The sequence below is a fragment of the Rhincodon typus genome, chromosome 2, assembly GCF_021869965.1.
Source record: "Rhincodon typus isolate 14 chromosome 2, sRhiTyp1.1, whole genome shotgun sequence".
NCBI lineage: Eukaryota > Metazoa > Chordata > Chondrichthyes > Orectolobiformes > Rhincodontidae > Rhincodon > Rhincodon typus.
Window position 1 is genome coordinate 69,211,192 of NC_063333.1, and position 13,189 is coordinate 69,224,380.

At 41.9% G+C, this 13,189-nt stretch overlaps 1 protein-coding gene across 1 annotated transcript in view; it reads left to right on the plus strand.

The window, feature by feature from the left end:
• Positions 1–13,189, plus strand: part of gabbr2 (gamma-aminobutyric acid (GABA) B receptor, 2) — an 877,108-nt gene that overhangs the window by 712,463 nt on the left and 151,456 nt on the right. The window contains 1 exon segment of the mRNA XM_048608319.1: positions 11,820–11,880. Coding sequence (XP_048464276.1) covers positions 11,820–11,880 — 61 coding nt within the window.

The following is a 13,189-nucleotide window of genomic DNA, read 5'->3' on the forward strand; positions in this document are numbered from 1 at the left end:
TGTCCAAAATTCAGTCCTTGGCCTGCACACATCATTCCATACTTAAACCCATCTTGTGACAGATCGGATCAGTGATGATTTTACACATCTCCACAGAAAAGGTTCATTCTGTGTATCAGCTCTTCAAGGGAGTGCATTAGCATTCAAGGCTAGGAGATGGCATCTCATGTGGGCTATCCCTCGTACAGCATTGGTCTGCCAACAGAAGCTGCATAAAGTGCTGCCTTTCACAGGTTTAGTGTTGTCTTATAGAATGCTCCAATATTTCAAAGCATCTGTGCAAACTCTGAAACATTGAAGCACTATCAATGTTCAAAGGAGATTCCTCAGGATTTCTCTCAAGCTGCTAGTTATCATGAGAGACATCACTACACAACATTCAGATATGACATCCTGATGGAAACCTTTGGGGTACTTAACCTTTGTACCATGTGATGTTAGTGTATTGTCTCAATAACTTTTGCTTTTTCTCTAATGGTTAGTAGGACATATAATGTGTAGATGTGTGAAGCTGTGATCACTTGAAGTTAACAAGTATGCACTCAGATGGATAAAGAGACATTAAGTCAGCAACACAAAAACTCAAGGACTGTAAAAGTAACCAGGTGCACATGTGCTTTGCATGAATAGGAAGCTGCTTGCCAGATTACCCACAGAACATGAAAGATTTAAACAAATTCCAAATCCAAGCCATTTGCCCTGGAAGTAGGTTTTAATTTAGTTCTCCCTGGCTTCTCAGAATTGACAATGTATTTCTCCGGCATGGTCTCTTGTCTAGCCCTCCGAGTCAATGTCCTCATTCTCCTCTTTATCCTGAGAAGATTGTTGTTATTCTCCCATTTCATCTGTATTCAGGGCAGTCCACTGTCTTGTTAGCTCCAGTTGTGAAGTGTGTAGCATGTCATAATGATGCAGTACACCCTTTCAGGTCTATACTGCAAGGCTCTGCGAGACTGGTCCAGGCATCGAAACCTCATCTTAAAGAGGCTGATGTCTTTTTCACTTGGTGGTACTGTGAACAGGGTTGTACATTAATGCTGCATCAGTCTAAGGTGTCATGAGCCATGTTTGGAGTGGGTAACTCTTCTTTCCCAGCAGCCATCCCTGTATTGGCCATGAATCCTGAAATGGGGCAGGAACCTGTGAGTTCTCTAGTATACAAGCATTATGATAGCTCCAACAATTTTTCATGCAGACCTTCAGAACTTGTCATTGATAGTAACATATAATTTGAACATTAATAGATTAGAAGTCTTTTCTATTGACAAACTCCACAGGATGGTGATAGGACTTTCTCAAAGCAACATGGGTCCAGTCAATAGCAACTACATGTGGATGGTAGAGAGTTTCACTGCCTGAATTGCTTGACTTTTCTCATCAAGGGGGAAGGATATGAAGCGCAGTCGTCTGAGGAATATGCCATCACTAGTGATTCGAGAATGTGATATGTCATACAGGGCGCCAGTTGCCGTATGAAATGAGCCAGTGGCATAAACCTTGACAGCTAGTAAGGTGGAATTGTCACCCAGTCCTTCTGAGTGCAGTCCTGCTCCAGCAGAGGGCACAGTTCATTGAAGATGGGCCAGAACATCCTTAGTCAGCCAAATAAAAGTAAGTCCAGCAGATACTAGAAATCTAAAATAAACATACAGAGTGCTAGACCTCCACAAGTCTACCAGTATCTATGGAAAAAGAGATAGAGTTAACACTGAGTCTGATGACCCTTCTTCAGAATGTTCAGGCGAGTCATACTGGACTTGGACCGTTAGCCAGATTTGCTGACTTTCTCCAGCAATTTCTGTTTGTTTCAGTCTTAATCTGTACTTGCACTGTCTTTTAGTCAGTTGAAGAAAGTGGCAGTGAGGTCTGTAGACATGGGGTCTCAACATTCTCCTCCATCTCCATGATAGATCTTCACCTCTGAAGATTTTCCTTTCTCCATCTAGAGGCTGTGTGGCAGCCACTGGAAATTATTGGTTTTGCTAGCTGCTGGTAAAACAGTAATTGTTGTCTCCCTCAACAATGTGTTTGGAGTTTCACAAAATCCATTGTGACTCCAGCCACGATGGTTTCCATGTGAGACCCCGAGCAGATAATCTGTGAAGACTGTCGGAAAGGTAATGCAATTATGTTGAATGAACTCTAGAGCCGTTACATCAATCACAATGAAACCTAATGTTATGTCTTTACACAGTGCTGTATGGCAGCTTCCCAATGAGGTCAATTTCATGCCTCCATAAGGAATTCTATTTGACTGATAGATGCACAACAAATATTTTCATGTTATATTGGAAATAGAATTACACCTCAAAACTACTATTCTATCATCCATTCTATCCTACTCCCAAAGAAAAGTATCCTTTCCATGTGACAGGACATGCCTTTGCATATTATATTTCAGTTGATGAATCTGGCAGCGGTATAGCATTGGCTTCTGTTACTGGCTATGGAAAGTATTTGTGAAATAGGAACTTAAGATGCCACTTTTAAACACCATGTTCTCAATGTCATATGGAAGCAATTGCTGTGCACAAATTAAGGACCATAATTATGATTTTTAATGCACTTTTATTGGACAATGAATGACCTGCTGATGAAGGTCAAATTGAAGCCCAATGATTGGCATTACTCACTCAGTGGAGGCATGATGACTGTAGATGCCCCTAGTATAGCATGCGATTCCAAAGGTTTTATTCCACGCTCAAAAGAAAGAAACAATAACTGGCTCTGCCCACTTTGCACGTGTTGTCAGCCACTTTGTCTCATTATAGCAGTTGGCTTTCATAGAATTGTAGAATCCCTACAGTGCAGATAGAGGCCACTCAGCCCATCCAAAGAGCTTCCCACTCAAACCTACTCCCCTATTATATCCCCATAACCCAGCATTTTCCAAGGCTAATCCACCTAACCTGCACATCTTTGGACTATAGGTGGAAATCAGAGCACCCAGTGGAAACCCACGGGGACACAGGGAGAATGTGCAAACTTCAGACAGACAGTCACCCAAGGCTGGAATCACACCTGCATCCTAGACACTGTAAGACATAGGGCAAACCACTGAGCCAGCACCTTCCATCCAACCTCGCAAGGTTCTAACTTTGTTTTCATGCGAGTCATTTGCACCTTCCACCTATGGCTCCCAAATTACAGCCCATCCTTCATGTTTGCTTGTTTCTGTCACTCTGGCCCCCATAACCTTTCAGTCTCCTTCTGTCTCCATTCAGCTCCTTTACATAATTATTAACGCCTACTTTATTCTCACAGCCAATTACTTTGGAAATTCACATGCATTATTGACTCTTCACTCTCCTCAAATAGAGGGATGTTACCTGAGTTACCCTGACCCATTTGAACACCCCCTTCAGAGCTCCTCTTACTCTCCCATCTCCAACTGCCCCCTATCGATTGTCACCATTCCCCAATACAAGGGAAGCCAGCTCCCAGATTTAAGTTGCCCACTTTCCTCAAGTTTCCATGGACTACACATTGGTCATTATTAAGCAACCATCCCCCTCAAGAATGGATGAGTTTTGAATTGATCTAAGAGCAGGCATGACAATGTAGTGAGGTTGGTAGTTTGCCAATGCCAACTTGCCTGAATGAAGGGTCAAGAGAATGGCGGTCATGGAAATTCAGGGACACATTGTTAAGAAACATTTATGTACATTTATGTGATGGCCAGGACAGGCATATAGTGAGCTGGTCTCACTCTCACTGGTTTACATGTTGTGTATTTCTGACTAGTTTGTCAGCAGAGGAAAGGAGAACTGGAAGGTAAGTAATGTGAGTTAGAGCTTTAATGAGAAGAAAATGCGTGGAATTATGGTAGTCATCACTCTGACAAGATCCTATAGTCACCATTGAAGGCTCAAAAAGAAAAATCAGAAAAGTATTGTCTGAGGCCAAAAATCTGACATTTTTCATTTTTTTTGTATTTTCCCAACATTCTCATCATTGTTTATGCTACACTGAGAGGAGAAAATTCCACCTTTTATATTAATGCTTGATTTAACATTTGCCACTCTTCCATTCTGATTCTGTTCGTCCTGAAAACTTCTAATGATCTAATGTATGTAGCTCCTCGCATACCCGGATTATGGTTTTACCTGACTCATCAAATATGATTGCACTGCTTCCATTTTAATATAGCTTGCATTTTCAGACCACAAAAGTTTGTGGTGTATTCACACACACAAGTCTGTTTGGAACTGAGGTCCAGGAATAATGCAGTAACAGTGAGCGTACTGTGATGTTGTTGCAAATCCGGATGATGTACATCTTGAAGTGGAATTTGGAGATAGTGGTATTCCCATGTGTGTGCTGCCCATGTTCTTCTCAAGGTTGTGGTTTTGGAAGGTACTATCTCAGTTGATAAGTTGCTGTAGTGCTTCTTGTAAAGAGCACACACTGCAACCACTGTTGTCAGTGGTGAAAGGAGTGAATAATGAAAGTGGTGGAAGATTGTTAATTAAGTAGTCCACTGTTGTCCTGGACACTATTGAGCTTCTTGAGTGTTATACTCATTCATGGAAGTGGACATTATTCCATCAGAAGCTTGATTTCTGTCTTGTAAATGGTGGACAGACTTTGAGGAGTCTGGACATGAGTTTCTCACTTCAGAATTCCCAGCTCTGACCTGCTTTTCTAAGCTAAAGTTTTTAAATGGCTGGTTCAGTTCAATTTCTGGATGTTGATAGTGAGGACATTTACTGATGTCATTGAATGTCAAGGAGAGATGATTAGATTCTCTTTTGTTGGACATGGTCACTTAATTGGCATGAATCTTATTTGCCACTTACCAGCCCGAACTTGAATAATGTCCAATTCTTGTCACATAAGGACACTAGCTTCCTTAATGTCTGAGGAGTCATGAATGGTGTTGAACATTGTGCAGTCATCAGTGAACATCCTTACTTCTGACCTCAGGAAAGAGGGAAGTTCATTTATGAAGCAGCCGAAGACGGTTGGATCAAAGACATTATCCTGAGGAATTCCTGTAGAAATGTCCTTTAAATGGGTCACAGACAGCCTTTTGGCTCCGTAGCAGCAGGTCCAGGGGCTGGGGAAATGTACAGGCAGAACTTAGGAGTCTTGGCACATCTTGTCTGGGGCTGCCCTGTCATGTCAATCGAGGGGATGGACCACTGTCAGACCGTCAGGTCCATCTGCAGAATGGAAGATGGAGTGGGTGGGGGTCTAGAGCAGCCATTGCTATGGGACTGAGACTGAGCAGGTTAGCTCTCAGGACTGGGGCTGCAGGCTCTGAGAAAGGCTGCAGTAATTGAGGGGATATGAGGCAGCAAGATATGCAAGGTTGGGGTGGGGATACAGTAAAACACGCTTGAGAAAGGGGAAATAGGAGTAGGGTGAGGTCATCCACAGTCAGAAGCACACTGGATTTAAGGGGTGGGACAGTGAATGACCACACCTGGCATGATCACCTTATGTGCCAGGGCTGAATGGGAAGTGTAGGCAGGTTGGGTGGGGACTTGGGGAAGTGTGAAGCCTGTGGGGTTAACAGTATGGGCTACCAGGAAGACGTGGTTGTTTGGGGGGTGGGGGTGGTGTTGGGGGCTTGTCACCAACATGTTCAGGCTGGGGTCAAAAGTCACTGGTCAAGGAGCACTGTCTGTAACCTTCCATCATACTGGAAATCGAGAGTGTACAGTGGGGAAGGAAACAGTTGTAAGCTCACGAGGAATGGGCAGGATAAATATCTGGAACTGTGAGACAGGAGGCTGCAATCATCAAACTTTTGAAGGGAAAGTCCAGAGGTCACAGGACCATGTACAGCACACAAGCACGTAAGCTGTCCGACTTGCAGTCCTCTGAGAATTAACCTTCTCTATATGTTGCACCTCCTTGGCATAGCCACTGCTGAACAACACTGCTATACTTTTATGCAAAGAGGGAGTCAAACATTTGTGATGTTGAGTGAGGAGGACCAAAAGGGTCAGGCTGACCCAATACCATACATATAATATACATTATTCCACTGCTTCCAGATGGTGCAGTCAGCTCTCAGCACAGACCTCCATTCACAGAAACTCATCTGTGGATATGAAATATTGCTGGATGATGTGGCGATACATTTCGTTCCTGGGCTGTTGGGTGTACAGAGGGCACTTCTGGGGAAGACATGGTAAGGACTGGGGTGGACAAGGTCAAAACTCCCACAATACTAGGTTGTAGTCCTACAGGTTTATTTGAAGACACAAGCTTTTGGAGTCCCAATCCTTCTTCAGGTGTCAGTGAGAGAGGTGGCATCAGACCCAGAATTTATAAGCAAAAGATCAAAGGGTCATAGAACTGATGCAGTATTGAACAATCCTAAGGTGGCTGTTAAATCTTTAATCAGTTAGAAAGGATCAGTATGCAAATTCCCAAATTTCTTTCAAGTCACTCTCCCGAGATAACTAAAGGTTTTTTCAGTTCCCTCAGTGTACCAGAGGTGACATCCCAGGACAGACAATGCATTTTAGGTGTGAGGCCTTGTTTAGAATCTGGCTGTGTATCAACTTAGAATCAGATTGGTTTTATTTCCAAAGTAGGAATTTATAAAATGCCAAGTTGACTACAAATTGTGTGCATCGTGAACAAAATAGAATGTATCTGCAATTACAAATCTGGAAATGCAAATTCAATTCATAGATATGTGTGTGTGTGTGTGTGTGTGTGTGTGTGTGAGAGAGAGAGAGAGAGAGAGAGAATGAGAGAAGGTCTGTGTGAGTGTGTGTGTGAGAGAGTGCACAGTGTGGAGGGGTTCACCTGTAGTGCGACATGAACTCAAGATCCCAGTTGAGGCCATCTTCATGGGTACTGAACTTGGCTATCAGCCTCAGCTCGCGACTCTGCATTGTTAAGTATCCCAAAGTCCACCCTGATCTGAGGCTGAATGCCCTTGACCGCTGAAGTGTAGCCCGACTGGGAGAGAACATCCCTGTCTAGCGGTTGTTGTGCGGTGTCCATCCATCCATTGTCGTAGTGTCTGCATGGTTTCACCAATATGCTATACCTCAGGGCATCCTTGCCTGCAGTGTATGAGATAGATAATGTTGGCCAAGTCACATCTGCCGTGCGTGTGGTGGGTGGTGTTCCCACATGTGATGGTTGTGTCCATGTCAATGATCTGACATGTCTTGCAGAGGTTACCGTGACAGGGTTGTATGGTGTTGTGGTCCATGTTGTGCTGAAGGCTGGGTAGTTTGCTGCGATCAACCCTCCGGAGGGCCGTTGCCATAGGCTTGACATGTATGCTCAAGCTGACAGGGAATGCGTAAATGCCAAATTCATCAGCCGCACTCACAAGATAGCGCAAAATGTCACCAATGCAACACCATCTGTGCTCTCAAGACCAATCGCAACATTGCCATCAAACCAGCAGACAAAAGAGGAGCCACCATCATTCAGAATAGAACGGACTACTGCAAGGAAGTACGTAGACAACTGAACAACCAGGAACACTACAAACAACTGCCTGCCGATCCGACCAAAGAACACAGCCATGAACTCAACAGACTGATCAAGCCTTTTGATCCAGTCCTTCAGAGTACCCTACACACTACTCTCATCCCGTGTAATTCTCACGTAGGGAATTTGACTGCCTTCCGAAGATACGCAAAGCCAACACACATGGACGTCCCATCATATCAGGCAATGGGTCTTTGTGTAAGAACCTCTCTGTCTATGTTGAGGGCATCTTGAAACCCTTTGTACAGGGAACATCCAGCTGCTGTCGTGACACCACGGATTTCTTACAGAAACTCAGCACCCACAGACCAATCGAACCAGGAACATTCCTCGTCACAATGGACCTGTTGGCACGCTACACCAGCAACCCCCACGACGACAGTGACATCACTGTAACAGCCTCAGCACTCAATACCACCAGCTGCCAATTTCCAGACGTCATCTTACAACTCATCCACTTCATCCTCAACCACACGGTCTTCACCTTCAACAAGCAGGTCTTCATTCAGACACACGGAACAGCCATGGGGACCTGATTTGCCCCCAATATGCCAACATTTTCATGCACAAGTTCAAACAAGATTTCTTTGCTCCACAGAACCTCCAACCAAAGCTTTACACCAGATACGTTGACAGCATTTTTTTCATTTGGACCCGTGGTGAGGAACCACTGAAACGACATAGTGATATCAACAAGTTTCATCCCACCATCAGACTTACCATGGACTACTCTTTAGAATCAGTCTCATTCTTGGGCACATGCATCTCCATCAAGGACAGACGTTGCTAACCACTGAGCCACTGTGGCACCGTTATGTTGGAAATCCGCTTAGTGACCAGTTTTGAGAACGGTTTGTGATATGATGGGACAGAGTTTGTATGTGAGAGACACCATAGGGGTGGTGTAGACAACTAATGAGGTGACTATAGTGAGAGAAGATAAGAAATCTCACTAGTTCTCTCAGCAAAAAATCCTCCAAAAATCTCACCAACATAAAGACTGACGTAAATATTTCAGCAGCCTGAGATTATCCTACATGGAAAGTCTATTTCAGAGGAACGTTGGAGTTGTAGGAACAATTCACAAAACATTCACTAGTTTCTAGGGCATAAGATTATTTAGTCACAGTAAGCAGCATGATTTAATCAGAGCCAGTCACACACCAAAATCTTTCCTCCTTTGAGAAATAACTTTTATTACCTTTAATGAAAATTTCTTTGGAAGACACATTATATTGGGCCCCACTTTGTCTTTTTAATCAACAGCACAACTGAACAACAAGGGAATCCACTTTGTGAACTGGTTTTCAAATTCTTTTCTGATATTTACAAAGAGTTGATCTCTGATACTTAAATGAAGCTAAAGCCTGAGCCATGCTGTTGTTTTAACCCATTATGACGTTCCTGCTGGTTTTGAATCTAAGTTAATGTGTCAAGAGACTGTTGCAATGAGTCCATTATAAATTAACCATTGATTTCTAGAGTAGAAACTATACACTTTTAGAGACTTTGACAATTTAATTTCAGCTGATGTAGAAACATGCATTAATCCAAATGACAGAATAGTCAGGTCTTTAAACTAAGATTAAGAATTTGTTACTGTTTTCGAAACCGAGGATTTGCATTAGTTTTGCTGCATTTGTTGTGTGAAACTCCTTTATCCGCGTTTGAACAAGTGCCAGCTTGGACCAGTTGGTAACAGTAACATTCCCTCTGAGACACTGGCTGCATCATTGTCAGTATTAGTATTTTCCTGAAGAGAGAATGTTAAATTGAAGCCTCCATCTGCTTGTTTGTGTGACTATAAAAAGTTGTATGCCAAAGTTGCATATCTCTCAATCAAAACTGTTATGACATATTTATTAGTCATTCCTCTTCTACTGTTTATGGGATTGTACGCTACTTAAAGTGGCTGTGACATAGCTTACAGAACAATAATGTCACTTCAATAAAAAATAATCAAGATTTACTTGTTATTGTTTATTCATATTTATCGATAAATAGAAACGCTTATTTATTCTGTCTCAACCACACCAGATATGTCCTCCAGGGTGGTTCATCACCTGTGAATTTCTTTAGCTTGTATGGCCCCTTCTTAGCTTTTGGGTGGAATTTTGCCCTTCCAGGAGGAGGCCAGAGAGGGGACAGGATTGGGTGAGTTGGATCTGGAGTGAAACTCGTACCACTTCACGTCACCTCTGCAGTTAAATGCAGTGTGACAAAGTCCATGGGTGATTTTCCCAGCTGGCCAGCAATTAAGATCTTTAAATGGTCAATTAATGACCACTTAAGGGCCCCACTGCACTAACTATCTAATACTGCCTTGTCCCTGGGCAGGAAAGTTGCTTAGTTTCCTGACTGATGCATCAGGACAATCTACTCACCAAGTTTACAGGGGCCTCCACATGACCCAATCTGGGCCATTGGGGACCTAGATGATGGGCAAGAGTATGAGCTCTGAATGTTACCTCCCTCGCTCACTACCCTTGCTCCAACCCTTCTTCCCTGTGACCCTCACATTACAAGTAGAAGGAAAAAGCGCTAACCTTCTCACCAGTGGACTGTCAGAGTAGGTGGCGATTGGACCCAGATTTGCCTGATTCACAAATGCTGAGTTGCCTGATAGGATGTGAGACATAACCAATAGCAAACTACTGCATTCCTGGAAATGTGAAACAAGCACAGAGATGCTCAGTGGCTTCATACTATTTGAACTCCAATGCTAAGGTCTGTACCAGCAATAGCTCTACCTGGGCATCAAAACTGGGCTTCCAAGCTTTACCACATCATTTTCTCAATCAAGACCACTCAGCAGGTCTGGCAGCATCTGTAGAAAGAGGAACAGAGTTAATGTTTTGAATTCAACATGACTCTTTGTTGGAATAAATTACACTAAAGACGTTAACCCTGTCGCTGTCCCCAAAGATGCCTCCACCTAACACACACACATTTGACATTTTGTCAAAAAAAAGTGATATCCTGGACATTAACTGTTCCAAATTTAAAAAAGAACTGCGGTACAGCTTTATGCTTTAACCGAGATCAAAGTTAAAAGTTTATTACACAACTATTGATTTCCCGTGCCTTTAGAAGGACCTATTGTGTGGTCATGGGTTAATGGAATTAAAATCCTTCCGTTTATGATTAATGAAAACACACCATTCAACAGACATTAATCCCCACCCAGCCTCTCCACCATAGAACAAAATGTCGTCTGCTGTGACTTTCATCTTGAAAGGACTTTAAAACTTAATTTAGAGCTTTTCTCAAGTTACAGATTTTTTTAAATCAGATGCGTTCTTTTCGAAGATCCTTAACTTCAAAAGAATTGGGCAATATCAAAACACAGTTGTGACATATACTGTTTTCGACAGCCAAACCAAATGTTAATATTGATGTTATTTCCACATTTGCCATTTGATTAATACAAATGGACACATATTCAATGTAATATTTTGCAGATAAAATTGTGCAAAGTTGATTTCCACTTCTTCCAACTTTCATCATATAAGATACTTCCATTTACTCTTTCTCTGCCACAATCTGTGCTAAACTAGCTGATCTTAATCAGGGTAGTGTTAGGGCACAAAATGCAATGATATTCCTGGGTTGGGGAAAGGAAGGATTAGAAAATGCTGGAAATTCACAGGAGGTCAGGCAGCTGAGTGAAGTAAGAAGTAGGATTCATGGTTCAGCTCCACAAATTCTATCTGAACTGCTTAGTGTTTCTGGCATTTTTCTTCATTATTTATGCTTCCAATATCCCCAGTACTTTTGTTAGGAACTCTTGAGGGAATCGAGTTTTATGGGGAAAAGGCAGGAAAGTAGATATGAAGATTATCAGATCAGCTATGATATCATTGAATGGCAGAGCTGAGGTAATGGGCTGAATGGCCTATTTCTGCTCCTATGCATTTTGGTCTTATGGTAGCCTTTGAACAGCCTGAGAAATTGAGAGTTGGTTTGGAAAATAGTAATGAGATTCTGGATATCAAGAAAAAATGACTGATTCCACTACCAGAATGTGATCCTATCTTTCTTTGAAGTTACTTGCCCTGAAGATGTAAACCAAGTTCTTGTTTATTTTGCCATACCTGAGTTTACTTTCTAATTTTATTCAAATTTGCTGTTTCCTGTTTGTCAGAGGTCAGGATGCTTATGACTTATTAGTCTTGAAGAAATGTTGTGTATAAAAAAAATAAATTGGGGAATGTTTTTAGTCGTGAGTAGTCAACTAAATCCACATTAAAACTTATTGGATGATTGTTTTCCTTCTCTTAACTTCCAGAAACTTTTTACATTTTGATGTGCTCCACATTTTTGAAATTATGTTATCATTTTGTTGACAGGGACAAGTTGTGTTTAGAAATGGAGAGCGAATGGGAACTATCATATTCTCACAGTTTCAAGGTAAGCTGCTGGTTGTGAACAGTTTCTGAACATATGTGAACATATACTTTCCCGCATAGCTTTTTCCAAAATCGGTAATGTTCAGTGGCTCCATACTATTTGAACTCCAATGCTAAGGTCTGTACCAGCTGTAGCTCTACCTGAGCATCTAAACTGGGCTTCCAAGTTTCACCACATCATTTTCTCAATCATCCATAGGCAGGGACAGGAGCCTTGAAACAACTTGTGCTATAATTGCATTATCATTCATGTAAAAAATATCACTTTATTTTTCCCTTCTATTGTGCTTGGCTCTCATTTATCCCTTATGTACAGGACAAATGAGGACAAGAAAGACAGAACGCTGGTGTAAACACATAGGGCTCCTTTATAAAGGCAAAACCGATGCTGGTAATCTGCAATAAAAACAGAAAGTGATGGAATTACTGCAGATCTGGCAGCAGCTGTGGAGAGAGAAACAGAGTTACTGTTTCAGCTCTACATGAGCCTTCTTTAGAAATCAAGTTCTGGGTTTTGAAGAAGAGCCATGTTGCACTCAACCTGCTAACTCTCCACAGATGCTGGTAGACTTGTTGAGTTTCTCAAGCACTTGCAGTTTTTTTGTAAATCAAAATTCGTTATACTGGCCAAAGCCAAGCAAAATAGGCAGGGGAAAATCAAGGTGAAAAGATAGGGAAGTGAGGCCTAATACCTTTTCTTACTCAAGGGTTTCTAGCCTTGATTCTTCTAAAGATTATTACTACTCTACCACATATGGATGCTGGGATGATCTGTATGGAAATGTTCCCAATTTCCCTGCATTTTGGCATACTCAATCCAAGATCTGGCATCTGGGAAGTCAGCTATCTTGCTGACCCCTCAAAAATCACATATATTTGAGACAAGGGATATTTACAATTTTGCATCATGGCAATAAAATATCTCTGTTTAGTGCTAATGTCATTGTTCCAAAAAAGGTTTAAAAAAAAACCCACTGCTTTGATGATTTTGCTGTTCACTTTGTCTTGATGGCCATATTCTGCCAACCATACCATGAAAATCATTTGTGCCCCAGTCGAAGAGGATTGTCATAAATAAAATTATATTTCATAAAAAATGGAGTGATTATATTTCAGTTTCCTTTGCTATCATTTGAAGAAATAATACTGAAAACTTTAGCAAATATGTCAGAATATTTGGAATGAGATTTTTACTGCTGACAAGCCTTCAAACCTATTCATATTCAGCAGCATTCTAATGCAGGAGCTCATGGTCTCCTACCTGCTGATCTGAAGTCACTGATCTGTGTGAAATGTGCTGTGCTGGCCAT